This window comes from Acinonyx jubatus, unplaced genomic scaffold (genome assembly GCF_027475565.1).
Source record: "Acinonyx jubatus isolate Ajub_Pintada_27869175 unplaced genomic scaffold, VMU_Ajub_asm_v1.0 scaffold_21, whole genome shotgun sequence".
Lineage (NCBI taxonomy): Eukaryota > Metazoa > Chordata > Mammalia > Carnivora > Felidae > Acinonyx > Acinonyx jubatus.
This window is the reverse complement of record NW_026463940.1, coordinates 35,248-53,515: the sequence shown is the minus strand read 5'-3', so window position 1 is coordinate 53,515 and position 18,268 is coordinate 35,248. Positions and strand designations below refer to the sequence as shown.

At 41.8% G+C, this 18,268-nt stretch overlaps 1 pseudogene and 1 gene segment (V, D, J or C); both read left to right on the top strand.

Moving 5' to 3' along the window:
• Positions 1–425: 425 nt before the first annotated feature.
• Positions 426–1,240, top strand: LOC113597201 (immunoglobulin heavy variable 3-74-like). The segment is given in 2 exon segments: positions 426–581; positions 681–1,240. Coding segments are annotated over 2 exon segments (591 nt in total).
• Positions 1,241–7,891: 6,651 nt separating this feature from the next.
• Positions 7,892–17,106, top strand: LOC128313737 (disintegrin and metalloproteinase domain-containing protein 29-like; annotated as a pseudogene).
• Positions 17,107–18,268: the final 1,162 nt, after the last annotated feature.

Genomic DNA, 18,268 nt, shown 5'->3' with positions numbered 1-18,268 from the left:
TGGAGAACCAACAGAGGGCTACTGGAGGGGTTGTGGGAGGGGGGATGGGTTAAACTGATAAGAGGCACTAAGGAGTCTACTCCTGAAATCATTGTTGCACTATACGCTAACTAATTTGGATGTTAATTTTTAAAACTAAAAATGAATACTAATTAATAATAAAAAAATTAAAATATTTTAAGAGAAAATAATGTGTGATCATGCTGTTGAGGTAAATGTTTCTTAAAGATTATGCCGAAGCCTCCATTAATAAAGGTAAAAATCCAAAACTGAAAAAAACAAAGAATTCTTCATATTGTCACACCGCCATCCACACAAACTAATGTAGAAGTGCGTCCCTAACCCTGTCATTCACTTTTACAGAATCAAATCTAAGTCTGGAGCTTGATATATATGTCAGAGGACATGCAAATGGGGCCCTCTCTGTGCTGATAAAACCACCCAGCCCCGACCCTGCAGCTGGGAGACGAGCCCCAGCCCCAGGAGTCCCAGGTGTTCCCATTCTGTGATCAGCACAGAACACACACAACTCACCATGGAGTTTCTGCTGGGCTGGGTTTTCCTGGTTGCTCTTTTAAAAGGTAATTCATGGTGAATGAGGGACACTGAGTCTGTGAATGGATATGAGTGAAACAGTGGATGTGTGACAGTTTCCTGACCAACATGTCTTGTGTCTGCAGGTGTCCAGTGTGACGTGCAGCTGGTGGAGTCTGGGGGAGACCTGGTGAAGCCTGGGGGGTCCCTGAGACTCACCTGTGTGGCCTCTGGATTCACCTTCAGTAGCTACTACATGAACTGGGTCCGCCAGGCTCCAGGGAAGGGGCTGCAGTGGGTCGCATATATTAATACTGATGGAAGTAGCACAAGCTACGCAGACTCCGTGAAGGGCCGATTCACCATCTCCAGAGACAACGCCAAGAACACGCTGTATCTGCAGATGAACAACCTCAAGACCGAGGACACGGCCACATATTACTGTGCGAAAGACACAGTGAGGGGACCTCACTGGGAGCCCAGACACAAACCTCCCTGCTGGAGGGGATCAGCACCACCAGGGGGCGCACACTATGCACAATTCTCCTTTGTGTTCCCAGGCGCAGGTGCAGATGGAGGTTACAGGCAGGTTTCCTGTCAGGGTCTGGGGCTTCCTCTCCACACAGCAGTTTCCCCAGGGAGCCTCCCTGGTTATATGATTCTGTGTTTACCTATTAACTCTCTGAATTAGCAACTGGGTTGTCATAGGGAAACTAGACTAACATGCACAAAGACACAGTTGTTTGCACTTGCTTACACCGGTCCCTCAACATGAGTGAATTACAGATTTCCTGAGGCACAACAGCTGCACCTTTACAGGATTCCCAGATGCGCTCCCTGTGCAGCCAGGACCACAGGATCCCACAGCTCCTCCTTATCTGCACCCAGCCCTTGTCCCAGTCAAACAACGTGACACTTTCTTCATAGCCCTTTGCTACTCAGGACTTTAAATGAGCTACAGCTTTATTCAATTACTCTAAAGGAGAGACAAACAATCTCCATGTATTAGTCAAGATTCCCCTGAGGAACACAACCCAAAGGTCATTGGTTTCCATAACTAAATATGTTGAGAAGTCCCATGATCTACTGTCACAAGCTGAAGACCCAGGAAAACCAGTGATGTAATTCTTGTCTGATTCTGACTAGTGTCTAGTCTCAGAACGTGGAGAGCTGATGATGTAACTCTCAAAAAAGGGCCGGAGGAGACCAATATTCCAGTTCAAACAAGCACATAGGAAGTAAAAATGAGGGAATTCGTCCTCCATCTGCATCAGATTCTATTCACAACCTTAATGGAATGGGTGGTGCCCAGGCAGAAAGAAACCATGGATGGAAATGCCAATCTCTTCTGGAACACATCACAGACATCCACAGAAACAGTGGTGAATCTGGGCACCCATGACGCAGTCAAGATAACCCATGAAGTTAATCATGACAAGTCAACCTCCTGTAAACGTGGAGCTCAAAGACTGAAGATTTAAAAGTCGATCCCATCATTGGGGTGGAGTCTGGTGGGCACAGCAGTGCTCCTGTGGAGGAGGGCAGAGGCCCATAAGGGGAACTGTGGTCTGAGTATCCCCTGGGTCTCATGGGGAGAGACAATTCCCTTCGTGGAGTGCATTTGGGAGACGGGGCATTGGCTCTCATAGGACAGGAGAGCTGACAGGCACCATTAAAATTCCCTGATCATTAGCATAGGAGCCTCTTCTGAGAGCAGCTAGCTGGACGCTGCCTTCTGGTTGTTCTTCACCATGTACTCCAAGCCCCTAGTGTTCATGCAACTGCCCATCTGGGGTAAACCAGCTCCAGGCACAGCACATCAAGACCCTCTCCCAGAGGATCAGTGGGGTCCCTGTCATATTGAGTTCACACAATTTGGAGTTTTCAAACCCAGCTAGAGCTCCTGAGATAAAACATAAGAGCCCTGTGCCACGAGATGGGCCAATGGCTTGGACACACACAGGGTGAAAGCAATTCTGATGGAAGCCTGGGACCCACAAGTGTTCTCTCTGTGTGAGGGCTTCCTGAACAGGGGAGGCTGGGAACTCCAACTCCAGGGACTAGAGAGGGAGCTGATGCCAATAATTCCTCCCACCAATCAGCATGGACAGATTTCACTCAGCAGCACAGCATCCCCAGTGGAAGCTGAGCCACTAACACCAAGCTCCACCTACTCCAGCCCCCATCAAGTGCTTGCTTACTAGGAAAGAGTGCCTGGCAACCAGACCACCATTGCACCCCTTCCTCCAAAGACCACCGTAAACCCCCACATGCACCAAGTCAGCTGATCATACAGTGAGGCATATCCTCACCTCTAGGGGAGATAGGAATTAGCCTCTTTTAACAAGCAGACCAAACTCACCTAGTTAATTTTAGTATATGTGCTGCCGAAGCGAGCACCCAACTCACCTAGTTAAAACTCACAGCACTGGGACAAGGTCCAACACTCCCCACTGGAGGCAAGGAGAAAATCTGCAGAGGACTGTCCTGAGGGACAGAGCAGCCAAAACACGACAGCACAGTGCCACGGAACATAAATGCTTCATGAAGTGTCAGGCCCTGGACAGTATGTGAACACTCCTCAATAAAGATACTACTCTAGAAGCAGAAAAGATAACAGGATTTTCTAAAACATTTAAGAAGGCAGAGACATAGACAACAACATGATGGAGGAATTCATCCTAAAAGAAAAAATGATAAAAGGTCATTGTGAGGGATATAATTAAAACACATAAACTAATGTGCCTCAAACAGAATTTCTAAAAACTCTCATAATGAAACAGGATTTTCAAAAAGTATCATAAGGATACTAGCTGTGCTTGAGGAAAATATATGAGACATGAGGGATACCCTTCCTGCAAACAGAAAAGACCTAAAAACTAGTCAGCATGAAATTTTAAATGTTGTAACCGAGATGTGAAACTGATTGGATATAATGACCTCAAGGCTGAAAGAAGCAGATGAATGAGGAAGGGACATAGAAGATAAAAGTATGGGGGAAATGAAGTTGGAAAGAAGAGGAAAATTAAAATATTGCATCACAAACATACACTTAGGGAAATCAGCAACTCCATAAACTGTAATAACATTCTTTTGAAAGGAGTCCCAAAAGAATAAGAGGGAGAAAAAGTGGGATACATTTTAGCTGAGTGAATTATAGTGAAAATTTCCACAAGCTGCGGAAGGAAACAGACGTCCACATCTAGGAGGCAGAGAGAACACCCATTAAAATAAAAAAAAAAAGGCCAACACTGAGACATATCATAGGAAAATGGCAAAATATTCAGATAAAGAAAAACCATAAAAGCATCAACACAAAAGAAGTTGCTAACTAACAAGGGAAGATTATAAAAAACTATGGCAGATGTCTCTACAGAAACCTTCATGCAAGTAGGGAGTGGCATCATATCCTCAACATGCACAATTGAAAATTTTGCAGCTAAGAATATTTTCTCCAGTAAGGCAGTCATTCAGACACAAGGAGTGATAGAATTTCCCAGACAAACAAAAACCAAAGGAGTTCATGGCCTCTAAATCAGACCTGTGAGAAATTAAAGGGGACCCTTTGAGTGGGAAAGGAAGACTAAAAGTAACAAAGACTAGAAATAAACAGAGAAAATCTCCAGAAACAATGACTTTGGAGGTAACACTATGGCACTAAGTTTATATCTATCAATAATTACTGTGAATGTAAATGGGTAAAATATCCAATCAAAAGACATAGGAGTTTCAACCTAAAACACCTGTAGTTTGAAAGTGAGGTTAGGGTGAACAATTTATCATGCTAATGGACGTCAAAAGAAAGTTGTAGTACCACACTCATATCACACTAACTAGTTTTCAAACCGAAGTTTGTTACAAGAGATCAGGAAGGCAGTATATCATCATAAAGGGGTCTATCCAACAAGAAGATCTGAAGCTTTAAATATTTATACCCCAAAAATGTAAGCACTGAAATATATAACTCAATTAATAAGAAACATAAAGAAACTCATTGATAATAGACAATAGTAGTAATAGAGAACGTTAACACTCCACTTACAACAATGGAAAGACAGTCTAAGCTGAAAATAAATAAGGAAACAACGGCTTTGAAAGACACATGGACTGAATGGACTTAACAGATATATTCACAACATTCCATCCTAAAGCACCAGAATACACATTCTTTTGGAGTGCGCATGGAACATTCTCCAGAACAGATCACATACTATGTCACAAATCAGCCCTCTACAAGTACAAAAAGACTGAGATCATTCCATGCGTATTTTCAAACCACAACACTATGAAACTTGAAGTCGACTACAAGAAAAATTTGAGCAACACCGCCAATACATCAGGTTAAAGAACATTGTAGTAAAAGCGGAATGAGATTTTCAGGAAATTACAGAAGCAATAAAAAATACATGGAAGCAAATGAAAATGAAAACATGCCAGTTCCAAACCATCTGGATGCAGCAAAGTTGATGGAAGAGTGAAATATATAGCAGTATAGGCCAAACCCAAGAAAGAAGAAAGGTCTCAAACACTCAACCACTTTACAACTAAAGGAGCTAGAAAAAGAACAAATGAACCCTAAAGCCAGCAGGAACAGGTAAACAAAAAAGATGAGAGCAGAAATAAATGATATAGAAACAAAGAAAAACAGTAGAACAGATGAATGAAACTATAAGTTGGTTTTTGTAAGAATAAATAAAAATGATAAACCCATGGGCAGACCTGGCAAAAACAAAAGAGAAAGGACGAAAGTAAATATAATCAGAATTTGACAGGACGCATTGCGACTGACACCACAGATTTACAAATATGAGAAAATAGTTTGGAGATTTATATGCCAACAAATTGGGCAATCTGGAAGAAATGGATAAATTCCCAGAATAAGGTAAACTACCTAAACTGAAAAAGGAAGAAATAGAAAACGGGAACAGACTGATAATGAGCAAAGAAATTGAATCATTAATCAAAAATCTACTGACACACAAAAATCCAGAGCCAGATAGGTTCACAGGTGAATTCTACCAGATATTTAAGAAGAGTGTAAAATATTCTATTTAAGTAGAATAGAATATTCCTGTCTTCACAAACTGTTCCAAATAATAGAAATGGAAAGAAAACTTCCAAATTCATTCTATAAGATGAGTATGATCACGGTTCCAAACCAGATTAAACCGCACTAAAAATGAGACTTACAGGCCACTAGCCCTAATGAGCAAGAATGCAACAATAATCAAGAAAATACGTGCAGGGGCGCCTGGGTGGCTCAGTCAGTTAAGCGTCCGACTTTGGCTCAGGTCATAATCTTGCAGTCCGTGAGTTGAGCCCCGTGTCGGGCTCTGTGCTGACAGCTCAGAGCCTGGAGCCTGTTTCAGATTCTGTGTCTCCCTCTCTCTGACCCTCCCCCATTCATGCTCTGTCTCTCTCTGTCTCAAAAATAAATAAACATTAAAAAAAAGAAAGAAAATACTTGCAAATTGAACCCAACAAGATATTAAAAGGATCCTTTAACGTGACCAGGTGGGACTTATTCCTTGGCTGTAAGGGTGGTTCAAAAGTCACAAATAAACCAATGTAATACATACCATCAATCAGAGAAAGGACACGAATGATATGACCCTCTCAATAGATGCAAAAAAAAATTGACATAGTACAGCATCCTCTCTTGATAAAACCCTCAACAAGGGGTAGAGGAAACACACCTCAACATCATAAAGTCCGTACATGAAAACCCCACAGCTAATATCCTCAGCGGGGAAAAAAAACCTTTTCCTCTACTGTCAGAAACACAAGAGGCATGTCCACTCCCATCATTCTACTTAACACAGCACTGGAAGTCTTATCCTCAAAAACAGACAACAACAACAAATAAAGGCATTCAAGTTGGAAAAGAAGAAGTCAAACATTCCCTCTTCACAGATAACATGACACTCTATATAAAAAACTCAAGACTCCACCAAAATATTGCAAGAACTGATTCACAAATTCAGCAAAGTCACAAGATACAGTATCAACATACTGAAATCTGCTGCATTTCTACACAGCAATAATGAAGAAACAGAAAGAAAAATAAAAAAACTATCCACCCGTTACAACTGCACCAAATATAATAGGATACCTAAAGAGCTAAAATATCTATGCTCTGAAGTCTCTAAAAACGGTGAAAGAAACTGAGGATGACACAAAGAAATGGAAACACGTTCAATGTTCATGGATTTAAGGAGCAAGGAGTGTTGAAATGTCTATGCTACACAAAGAAACGGGAGACTTCATGATTATGGATTTCATGCTATATTACAAAGCTGTACTTATCAAGACAGTAAGCTACAAGCACAAAAGAGACACATAGATCAAGAGAACAGAATAGTAAACCCAGATATGGACTCACAAATGTATGGCCACCTCATCTTGGATGAAGTAGGAAAGACTATGTAATGGGAAAAAAGACAGCCTTGTCAACAAAGGGTGTTGGGAAAACTGGACCAGAACATGCAGAAGAATGAAACTGAACCACTTTCTTACTCCATACACAAAAATAAATCCAAATGGGTGAAAGACCTAAATGTGAGACAGGAGACCATCAAATCCTAGAGGAGAACAGGCAGCAACCTTCTGGACATCGGACATAGCAACTTCTTACTAGACGTGTCTCGAGAGGCAAGGGAAACAACAGCAAACTTGAACTACTGGGACCTCATCAAAATAAAAACCTTCTGCACAGCTAAAGAGACAATCAACTAATCTAAAAGGCATTCTACAGAAATTAAAAAGGTATTTGCAAACCACGTATCTGATAAAGGCTTACTATCCAAAATCTACAAAAACTTCTCAAACTCAACACCCAAAATACAAAGAATCCAGTGGAGAAATGGGCAGAAGACATGAGGAGATACTTTTCCAAACAAAGCATTCAGATGGCTAACCGACACACAAACATATGCTCAACATCACTCATCATCAGGGAATTACAAATTAAAACTACAATGAGAGATGCCCGCACACCTGTCAGAATGGCTACAATTCACAACTCAGGAAACAACAGATATTGATGAGGATGAGGAGAGAAGGGAACCCTTTTATACTCGGTGGGAATGCAAAGTGCCCGGACCATTCCAGAAAACAGTTTAAAAACTAAAAATCAAACAACCTTACACTCCAGCAATTGCTCTACTAGGAATTCATTCAAAGCATACAAAACTTCTGATTTGAGGAAGTACATGCACCCCAATGTTACAGCAGCATTAACTATGACAAGCAAACTGAGGAAAGAGACCAAAAGTCCACCATGTGATTAATCTGCTATATGTATAGAATAGTATATTACTCAGTCATAAAAAAGAATGAAATCTTGCCATTTGCAAAGATGTTGATGCAGCTAGAGGTTATCATGCTAAGCAAAGTAAGTCAGTCAAAGATGACAAACACCATATGATTTCCTCCTATGGGGAATTTAGATCTAGGGGAAGGGGAAAAAGAGCAAGAAATCATAAAAAAAAAAAAAAAACAACTCTAAGGTTAGAGACCAAACTGAGGGTTGCTGGAGGGCAGGTGTGTTGGGGATGGGATAATGGGTGTTGGGGATTAAGGAGGCCACATGTTGTGATGAGTACTGGGTGTTAATGTAAGTGATGAACCAATAAATTCTACTACTGAAATTAATATTACACAATATGTTAACTAACAAATATTTAAACACAAACTTAAAAAATTTAAAAAGTGGGAAAAAGAAGGTAGAATTGTTGTCACAAATTGTCATGAACATGGAATCTAAGGTAGTGAGTCTAATGTCTTGCATTTACGCATTATATCCCTAACTGATGGTGGACATAAATTAACATACTCATGAATTTTCACAGCAGTGCCAGGTGGGCTGGAATTCAAACCACAGCTGTCCTTCCCAACTCCACTGTGCCCACACATCATGGGCAGCTTGTCCAGACACCTGCACAAGAACCCAGGTTGGGCCTCAGCAGGGACCCACATCTGCAGAACTGGAAAGTGTGGACAGTTGACGCTTCCTGAGAAGCTCTGGGGTTCCTTCCCCAATTTGCTGTCTCAGCTCCCTTGTCTTCCTTTCCTGTCTCTTGAAGAGAACCATGTTTCCTGTTAGTGGTTCATGAAGTGAGGGGCTAGATGTTCTATAAACATTCAATATGACAGATAACATACAAGGGAACAAAAAAAACCCCATATGATGCAGCCTGTCTCGCGGCTCCTATCACCCAATGTGGTAGAGTACAAATAAACCTAAGTATTCATTTGGTCAAAAACTGTACAGCACGTTGGAAAAGTATTAAGAGATGAGAAGCCTGGAAGAATTCCACAAATGCAGATATGAGCTCCCCTTGGAAGGAAGAAGAAAAATTACAGTCCCAAACACGCAAGAGTAAAATAATTTTAGGAAATGATACAAGAGCATCAATGCGTTCTATTCATGAAGTGTCTAAATTTGGCAATGCAAAAAATGGATTTTGAGGGTTTCACATAGAATTGCGAAGGAAAAATTGTGTCAAGAACTCGGTTGTGTGCACAGAGCTCAACGGCTCCTGAGACTTATAGAAAGCCCACCACCTGAAAAGGTAAACGTGTTTTTTGACCCCAGGAGCATATCTATCAAATCTGTTGAGCAGTCTGGCCAAAGAGACACAGAATGGCAACTCTTGTGAAATTTGAACTTCAATTTCATGTATTTCCACAAGATTTCCATATGTTAGGAAAAACCATGCCACGAAAATGATTTGCTAGAGTCTATAAATTTAAAAACAAACGAAAAAACTCTAAGTCACCAGAGACCAAATAGGGAACACTCAACACTGAGAGAAACCAGAAAAAAACAAGAGTTTTAGTTACATTGTAAGTCAAGAAATCAGTGGGGTGCCTGGCTGGTTCAGTTGGTTAAGTGTCTCACTTCAGCTCAGGTCTCGATGTCACGATTTGAGGGTTTGAGCCCCGTTGTCAGGCCCTATGCTGACAGCTCAGAACCTGGAGCCTGCTTCAGATTCTGTATCTCCCTCTCTCTCTGCTTTTCCCCACTCACGTTCTGTCTCTCTCTCTCTATCAAGAATAAACATATTAAAAAAATATTAGTCACAAGCAATGATCAAGAAAATGAAAACTATAGCTAAGAACACAACACCCATGAAAATAAATGTTATCAATAGACTGTGAAAATCAAATACGCTTATCTGCCCACATGAATACCAATAGTAAGATGAGTTATAGAGTAAGAGACAACATTCACAAATTGCATAACCACCAAGGGACCTGCATCTTGAATATGCTAAGAACCCTCAACAGTCAATAGGAAGAAAGGAAACAAACCTCCATAAAACAAGCACAGCCTTGTGTAGTAGACATCCTATCCTTGAGGTTATAGACACATTAGTTACTGACTGGAGAAGACTCTTCACACCATCGACTGTCAGGGAAATTCAAATCAAGAACGCAATAGATGCCCTATACACACATTCCAATGGAGCCGGAATGAAAACAACACTGACAGCAACATCCAGGTGAGCATCCAGCATACGTGGGGCCTCAAACAATGCAGGAAGGATTGACAAATTAACACCAGCTCTGGAAAACCATTGGCGGTCGCTTATGAAATTATACATGGATGACATAAAAAAGAACCTGGAAATACCACTCCCGAGTATTTGTCCCTGAAAAGTGAAATCCCATGTTCAGAAAATAAATGGTGTGTAAATATTTATAGCATCTTTCTTAGTGTTAGAAGCTCAGAATAAGGCAAAAGTCTTTCTAAATATAAAGGAATAAACCAACTACGAAACTTCCATCAATGGGGTGCTTTGCCACAGAAATGTGACACTACTGATGCACACCTGAAACCAGGTGAAACTCAAAGACATGACGTGGAAGGAAGGGCAGTAGTCCCATAATTACAGAGGTGGTGTGACCTGGGACATTCACACAGCCAGACCATGGTGACAGTGGTTTGGTTGGGCATTCCTTAACTCTTTCTTTCCCACACCACATGATGAGATACTCTGCTTCATTTGAGAGCACTCCTACGTTCAACCACCCTCTGATGTATGGAGTCTCCACAGACTGAACCCTACAACCTCGGACTCCTCTGAATGGAGAGTTGTTCAGACCATAGTCTGATATGTGTTCTGACAGGAGCTGTTCCTTCCACTGTCCCTGGCTCTGGCTCTCTCCTACAGGTGAGCAGGAGTAAGTTAGGAACCCTCCACTGAAACTATTGGTCTCCTGCACCTGACTCTCCCACAACACGAGGCCCAGACCTTCCTCATACTCAGCTGGAAATGAAGTCAGTTTATAGGAACAGATTTGCTCCTCGATTTAGAGGATTGCTCCATCTCCCCCTTACCCTGGGCAATACTCTGGGCAAAGGTCTGCAGCTGCAAGGGGTGTTGGGGACAAACAGGATTCCAAACAGTTTGGAAACAGTGGCTCTGTTTAGGGGTGGCTGGCAGCTTCACTGCCTTGTGGCTTGCTTGTCCTGGTGGCATGAGACTCCTGCCATACAAGTCAGGTCTCGGGTGATCAGGTTCCCAGCATCCCTAGTGGACTGTGCCCAGGGCAGAGCATCCTTCCTGGGAGTAGGGCTGCCAACAATGAGTGAGTCGCATATCTCAGTGGCACCTGCTGGGGCTTGGCCTCAACAGCAATCAGCTTAGGGTCACTGACATCCTGTCCCTCTGGGAAAGAGTCCTCTGAACAGGAGCTGATCACCTGGAACCTTGTGTATTGGCTACAACAGTCTGGAGGGGAGGTTGCAGCAAGGCTCAGTGACACATGCCTATAGTCCCAATTACTTGCACTGGAGTTTCTACTTGCCGATCTGGGATGGGAAAGGAAAAGAACATACCTTACTTCAAATATTCTAGGTATTCTTTCTCGTAGTATATTTTCTGCAATAAATGCTTCTTCATGGGCTGTATGCCAACATGGCCACTTGCAGGCACTATAAATACATTTGAGTTTTTATTCAAATTCCAGTTAGTTAACATGCAAGGTGACATTACTTTCAGGTGTAAAATATAGTGATTCAACATTGCAATACAGCACCCAGTGTTCGTTATGAGCGCTCCCCTTAATCCCCATCAACTACCTCCCCACCCCTCCACCCACCCTCCCCAGGGTAACCATCAGTTTTTCCCCTATAGTTAAGTATCTGTTTCATGGTGCTTACGTGGTTCCATGGGTTAGGCCCACGACTCTTGATCTGCCCTGTCTTGATCTCATCGTTCCTGAGATCGAGCCCCACTTTGGTTTCTGCACTGACAGCACAACGTTTCCTTGGGATTCTCTTCCCATCTTCCTCTGCCCCACCTCCCATCTCTCTCTAAATAAATAACTGAACATTGAAAAATCGCCTATTTCTTGGTTTGCCTCTTCTCTCTTATTTGTCCCTTTGCCCATTTGTTGTTTCTTAAATTCTACATATGGATGAAATCATATATTTGTCTTTCTCTGACTTATTTCAGTAAATATAATACTCTCTAGGCCCATCCCTGTCCTTACAAATGGCTAATGTCATTCCTTTTATGGCTGAGAAATATTCCAGTGTGCGTGGACAGGGTTACGTAGATATACCACATATTCTGTACCCCTTCATCAATCAATGCATACTTGGTCTGGGTTGTTTCCATAGCTGGGATGTTTGTGACATAACTGCTATAAACATAGAGGTACAATTCCCTTAAATTAGTATTTTTGTATCCTTTGGGTAAATACCTAGTAGTGCATTTGTTCTATCGTAACATAGTTATATTTTTAGCTTTCTAAGGAACCTCCATGCTGTTTTCCATAGTGGCTGTGCCAGTGTGCATTCCCACCAGCACCTCGAAAAGGATCCTCTTTCTCTGCATCCTCACCAACACCTGTTGTTTCTTGTGCTGTTGAGTTCAGCCTTTCTGACCAGTGTGAGTTGATATTTCATTGTAGTTTGGATTTATATTTCCCTGATGAGGAGTGATGTTGACCATCTTTTCATGTGTTTATTGACAATCTGTAGGTCACATTTGGAAAAATGCTTATTCATGTCTTCTGGCCATTTTTTAATAGGATTATTCAGTTCTGGAGTTGAATTTTATACCATATATAGAAAACCTGAAAGACTCCACCAAGAAAAACAAAAACCCGCTAGAACTGGTACAATAAACCTGTAAATTTGTAGCATACAAAATCAACATATAGAAATTTGTTACATTTCTATACACCAATAATGAAGCAGGAGAAAGAGAAATCAAGGAACGAATCCCATTTAAAATTACACCAAAAACCATAATATACTAGAAATAAACCTAAGTAAAGAGGTAAAAGATCTGTACTCTGAAAAGTCTGGGACATTTATGGAAGAAATTGAAGAAAACACAAAGAAATGGAAAAATATTCCATGCACATGGATTAAAAGAAAAATCATTGTTAAATGACAATATTATCCAAAGCAATCTAGATATTCAATGCAAATAATTCAATTTCCTGTCAAATAATACCAGCATTTTTCACAGAGCTAGAACAAATAACTCTCAAATTATCATGGAACCACAAAAGACCCCAAATAACCAAAGATCTTGAAAAAGAAAAAAAACCTGGAGGCATCACAATTCTGGATATCAAGCTATATTACAATGCTGTAGTCATCAAGACAGGATGATACTGGCAAAAAATAGACACATAGATTAATGGAAAAGATTAGAAACCCTGAAATGGACACATAACTATATGATCAACTAATCTTTGAAAGACCAAGAAAGACTATCAAATGGAAAAAGTCCCTTCAACAACTGGTGTTGGGAAAACTGGACAGCATCGTGAACTTGTAATGAACCTGGACCACTTTCTTATAGTACACACAAAAATGAATACAAATTGAATGAAAGACCTAAATGTGAGACAGGAAACCATCAAAATCCTAGAGGAGAACACAGGCACCAACCTCTTTGACCTTGGCCAGAACAAGTTCTTACTACAAATGTCCCCAGAGGCAAGGGAAACAATAGCAAAAATAAACTATTGGGATCTCATCAAGATAAAAAGCTTCTGCACAGCAGAGAACAAATTAACAAAACTAAAAGGCAACTGACAAAATGGGGGGAGATATTTGCAAATGACATCTCAGATAAAGGGTTAGTATGCAAAATCTATAAAGAACTTACCAAACTCAACACTCAAAAAACAAATAGTCCAGTGAAGAAATGGGCGGAAGACATGAATACATATTTTTCCAAAGAAGACATCCAGGTGGCAAAAAGACACGAATAAAGATGCTCAACAACACTCTTCATCAGTGAAATATAAATCAAAACCGCAATGAGATACCAACTCACACCTGTCACAATGACTAAAATTAACAATCCAAAAAACAGGAAATGTCAGCAAGGATGCAGAGAAAGCAAAACCCTTTCGCAATGTTGATGCTAATGCAAACTGGCTCAGCCACTCTGGAAAACAGTGTGGAGATTCCTCAAAAAATTAAAAATGGAACTATCCTGTGATCAAGCAATTGCATTTATCCAAAGATACCAAAGGTATCCAAAGGATACCAAAATGCTGATTTGAAGGGGCACGTGCATCCCAATCTTTATGGCAGTCTTATCAACAAAAAACAAATTGTGGAACAGCCCAAATATTCATCAACACATGAATGCATAAAGAAGAGGTGGTAAATATATACAATGCAATATTACTTAGCCACCAAAAAGAATGACATCTTGCCAATTACAATAATGTGGATGGAACTACAGTGTATTATGCTAAGTGGAACAAGTCAGTCAGAAAAAGTCAAATATCCTATGATTTCACACATTAGAGGAATATAAGAAACACAACATACGGAAAGGAAAAATAAAATAAATCAAAACAGAGAAGGAGGAAACCAGAAGACACTCGTAAGTACTGAGAACAAAATGAGGGGAAGTGGGGGAGGTGGGCTAAATGGCATGTGGCCATTAAGGAGGGCACTGGTTGAAATGAGAAATGAGTGTTATATGTATGCGATGGTTCCCTAAATTCTACCCCTAAAATCAGTACTACATTGTATGTTAACAGACTTGAATTTACATTAATATAACACAATAAAATATATATAGAGAGAGACTACCTCAAAATAGCAAACTTCTGAACAGTGAAGGAAACAATCAACAAAACAAAAAAGCAACCTATGGAATGGAAGAAGATATCCGTAGATGACATATCATCAGGGTTAGTTTCCAAAACGTGTAAGTTTTTTTAAATTGTTTTCAAATTATCAGTAGAGAGTGTGTCCATGCATTTCAGCACACTGTTGTGTGAGAAACAAAACTCGTGTCTTCTACTTTTATATTGTGGTAAGATCTCACTGAACATGAGACCCACACTCTTCACAAAATTTTAACCATAAATTACAGTATTGTTAATGACAGGGGTAATGATGTGGAGACCTCTCTAGAACTTAATCATCTTGCATAACACAAAATCATAGCCCTTGAGATCTACTCCTCATTGACCCTCCCTGCCAGGCCCTGGAAACTGCCATTTCACTCTCCATTTCATTGTTATCAAAACCCAAATTCAGCTGCCTTTTGCTGGAAAGGTCAATGTTCAAAGTTTTAGTTTGATGCTCAGGGAGCCTTGCAGGTGGACTACCCTTTCATGTCTCCAAACTGTTACTACCTCGGCGACCTGGAGGAAATTCCTCTTTCCATGGTCACAATTGACACAGGCTATGGCAGCCTTGAAGTTATCATGAAGTTGGATTAACTTGCCTATGAAATGAGACCCCTCAGTGATTTCCAATGGTTTGAACACTTTGTTTCTCAGAGAGTCGCAGACATCTGTGCAATGGGACCTACTTATAACCAAGGATATAAGGAGGACAGGGGACCCCCTGTTCCTCAAGGAATGCCAGTGCAGCCCCAAGGATCTCTAGTAAGTTCTGTTCATACCATCACGGAATTTTCAAAGGACTTGCTCTCAGTTTCAAAACAATGTATAGTGTGTTAACCACGTGGAAAAGAGTGCCCAATTCCTAATAAGGCTAGTTAGCTTAATTGAGCCCATATTTCATGCTATTGATGTAAGTTTGGTTTCATGGTCATTTATAGTGAGAGACATCAAGCTCACACGGGCAATTATGTGTTGCATCAGAGTCCTTTTTTCTCTTCAATAGTATGAGTCAAAGTATTTTCGATTTCTTAAAACACATTAACCCTTAATGTGATTTGAGATGGGCCCCATGAGATTCATGGCAGTCCAGTTGTATATTCTATATGCCATCCACCAATGGGTTATATGCCATCATTCTGAGTTATTTAGGCAGACATTATTTACTCTTGTCTGTCATAGCAACACATCAGATGGCAAGAAATTGTGGCTTGTGCCTTGACACTGATGAATGTGCTTGCCAAAAAAGGTCCAACTGCATTAGGACCCAATTAACTGGTATAATGGAAGCTTTCAGGAACTGTTCCTTCATTCATATGCAGCACATAATGAATTGTGGAACAGGCAAGTGCATGTTCAACACTGAAATGGTGCATTTAAATAAAAGCCTGACCCACTATCATTATGGAAACTACATAGTGGATCCAGGCAAGCAGTGAGACGGCGGCTCATTCAACCAGTGCTACTGCAATCTAGGTTGTATGCGTGATTGTATCTGAACCCCTGGGGGCAAATGTAATACAGGCAGACACTATACAGACTGCGCCAACTCCACTGCTTGGACACCTTGCAGACCAATCCAAAATATACGTAATCTTCCAGAGTCCTGCCATGGAGTGTCCTTGGCGTACCCTGATGACTTCCATATGCAAGATGGAACAGTGTGCACTGAAGAGGGCTGCTGCTATCATGGAAACTGCACTGACCGCACTATTCACTGCCAAGAAAGCTTTGGCAGAAATTCTGGGAAAGGTGAAGATGTCTGTGACACAAGGCAGCCGACATGGTCACTGCAGAAGACCCCGGGGAATTCAACGCTGAACCTGTTCCCATACAGATGTGCCGTGTGGAAGGCTGCAGTGTAGGAATGTCACACATCTCCCTCAGCTGCAAGAGCATGTTGGATTCCATCTGTCTGAGATCCAGGGTTCTGATGTTTGGGGCTGGATTCACATCATAGCACAGGAACAACCGAGATTGGTCATGTGAGAACTGGTACATCCTGTGCTTCTGGAAAGTTCTCTCAGGATACCTACTCCAATGGCAGTGGGGCTCAGCTGAATTATGACTGTATCCCAGAGAAATGCAGTCACAGAGGGATGTGCAACCATAACAGGAACTGCCACTGCCACATAGGCTGGGATCCTCCATGGTGCACGGACAAGGCACTGGTGGGAGCACAGACTGTGGACCCCTCCAAGAAGAATTCAGTCAGTCAGGCAAAGTCATGAATCCATGGTATATCTCAGAGTGGTTTTGGGTCACATTTATGCCATAATAGCTGCATTCCTCTTTGTTGTTTCTGGAAATGTCAGAACTATAAACACAGAGAACGTTAAGAGATTTTTGGAGAAGACAATCCATAATTTGGCCTCCAGACCTCTGAATAACTATAGACAGTGGATCTGGTGCATCTGTAAAAATACAGTATTGAGGCGGCACAGCTGACATCCATGTTTCCAAGGGTCTGCGGGAGACACAGGGGTCCTCAGGCACATCAGAGCTCTGACACCAGGGCTCTCATGGGTCACCGACCAGCACTCCAAAATAAAACTTGAAAACTGCATGCTTGTGGCCTTTATGTAGTTTTTAAGCCAGTAAAAGCCCAAACTGAGCCTTAGTTTCTGAGAAGAGGACCTGAGTCAGAGCTGTGTCTTGAGCGGACGTGTCTGGTTCCAGAATTAAGAGAAGTTGACACAAGCTCCTTTATTGGCAACTTCATGAGTTTTCTCCAAAACTACGTTGTTGTGGACTGAAAAGTTTCTCATTCTCCAGGTAATCTGTCTTCCCCCAGTCCCATGTGGGCTCAGGATAATGGAGGGCTACCACCCACCCATACTGCCTGTCCACACGGGGGTGTCTGCGGGCTGTGAGGGAAGGGGACTGGCATTCTGTTCCACCTAGCGCAAGCTGTTCCTCTCTGGAGAGCAAATTTCCAAATGTGGGAGACTGAGACCATGAGGCTGAAAGGAGCACCCCATAAATCAATCAGAAAGGTAGGCACAAGTGTCTATGGATGACTCTGGCATCCAGAGGGAGCCCGATGAATGTGAATCCCTGCTCTCTTACTCTTGCCTACTTTTCAGTGACTTTAACCTTAGATAAGAATCTGCCTAGGGTTCCCACTTTGGTTTTCCAAACACCTTCTAGAATAACACAGAGGTGAGCCTGTGAAAGTTAGCGAATTCAGCCCCATCCACTCCCAAGAAATCGTGTACTTGCTACCCTGTTTTCTATGTCCTGATCATTGCGAATATGGGTTGGAGGCCTGCCCTTCCCTGGGTCCTTGTGCCCTCTTGTTCTGGGCTCTGTAAGTCATAAATCCTGTGTTTCCATTTCCTTTGTTGGGGGTGTACTGAAACTCCACCTTCAGTCACAAGGGGCCCACACATCTCATGTACCCCAAGCGAGAGCTCAGATGCCTAGGGAGCTGCCTGTCACCTACCGTGACTTGCTGTTGCCACTTCCTTCAGCAGGTCACAGTCTACATGTTCTTAATTCAGTACAGAAGCTGAGGTCCCACAATACATTTATCCCCAAGGATGGGATTGGGAGCCTAGCTGATGCCCCCCTACAATGCCTTAGACCTACGAATGGCTCACTCATTCCT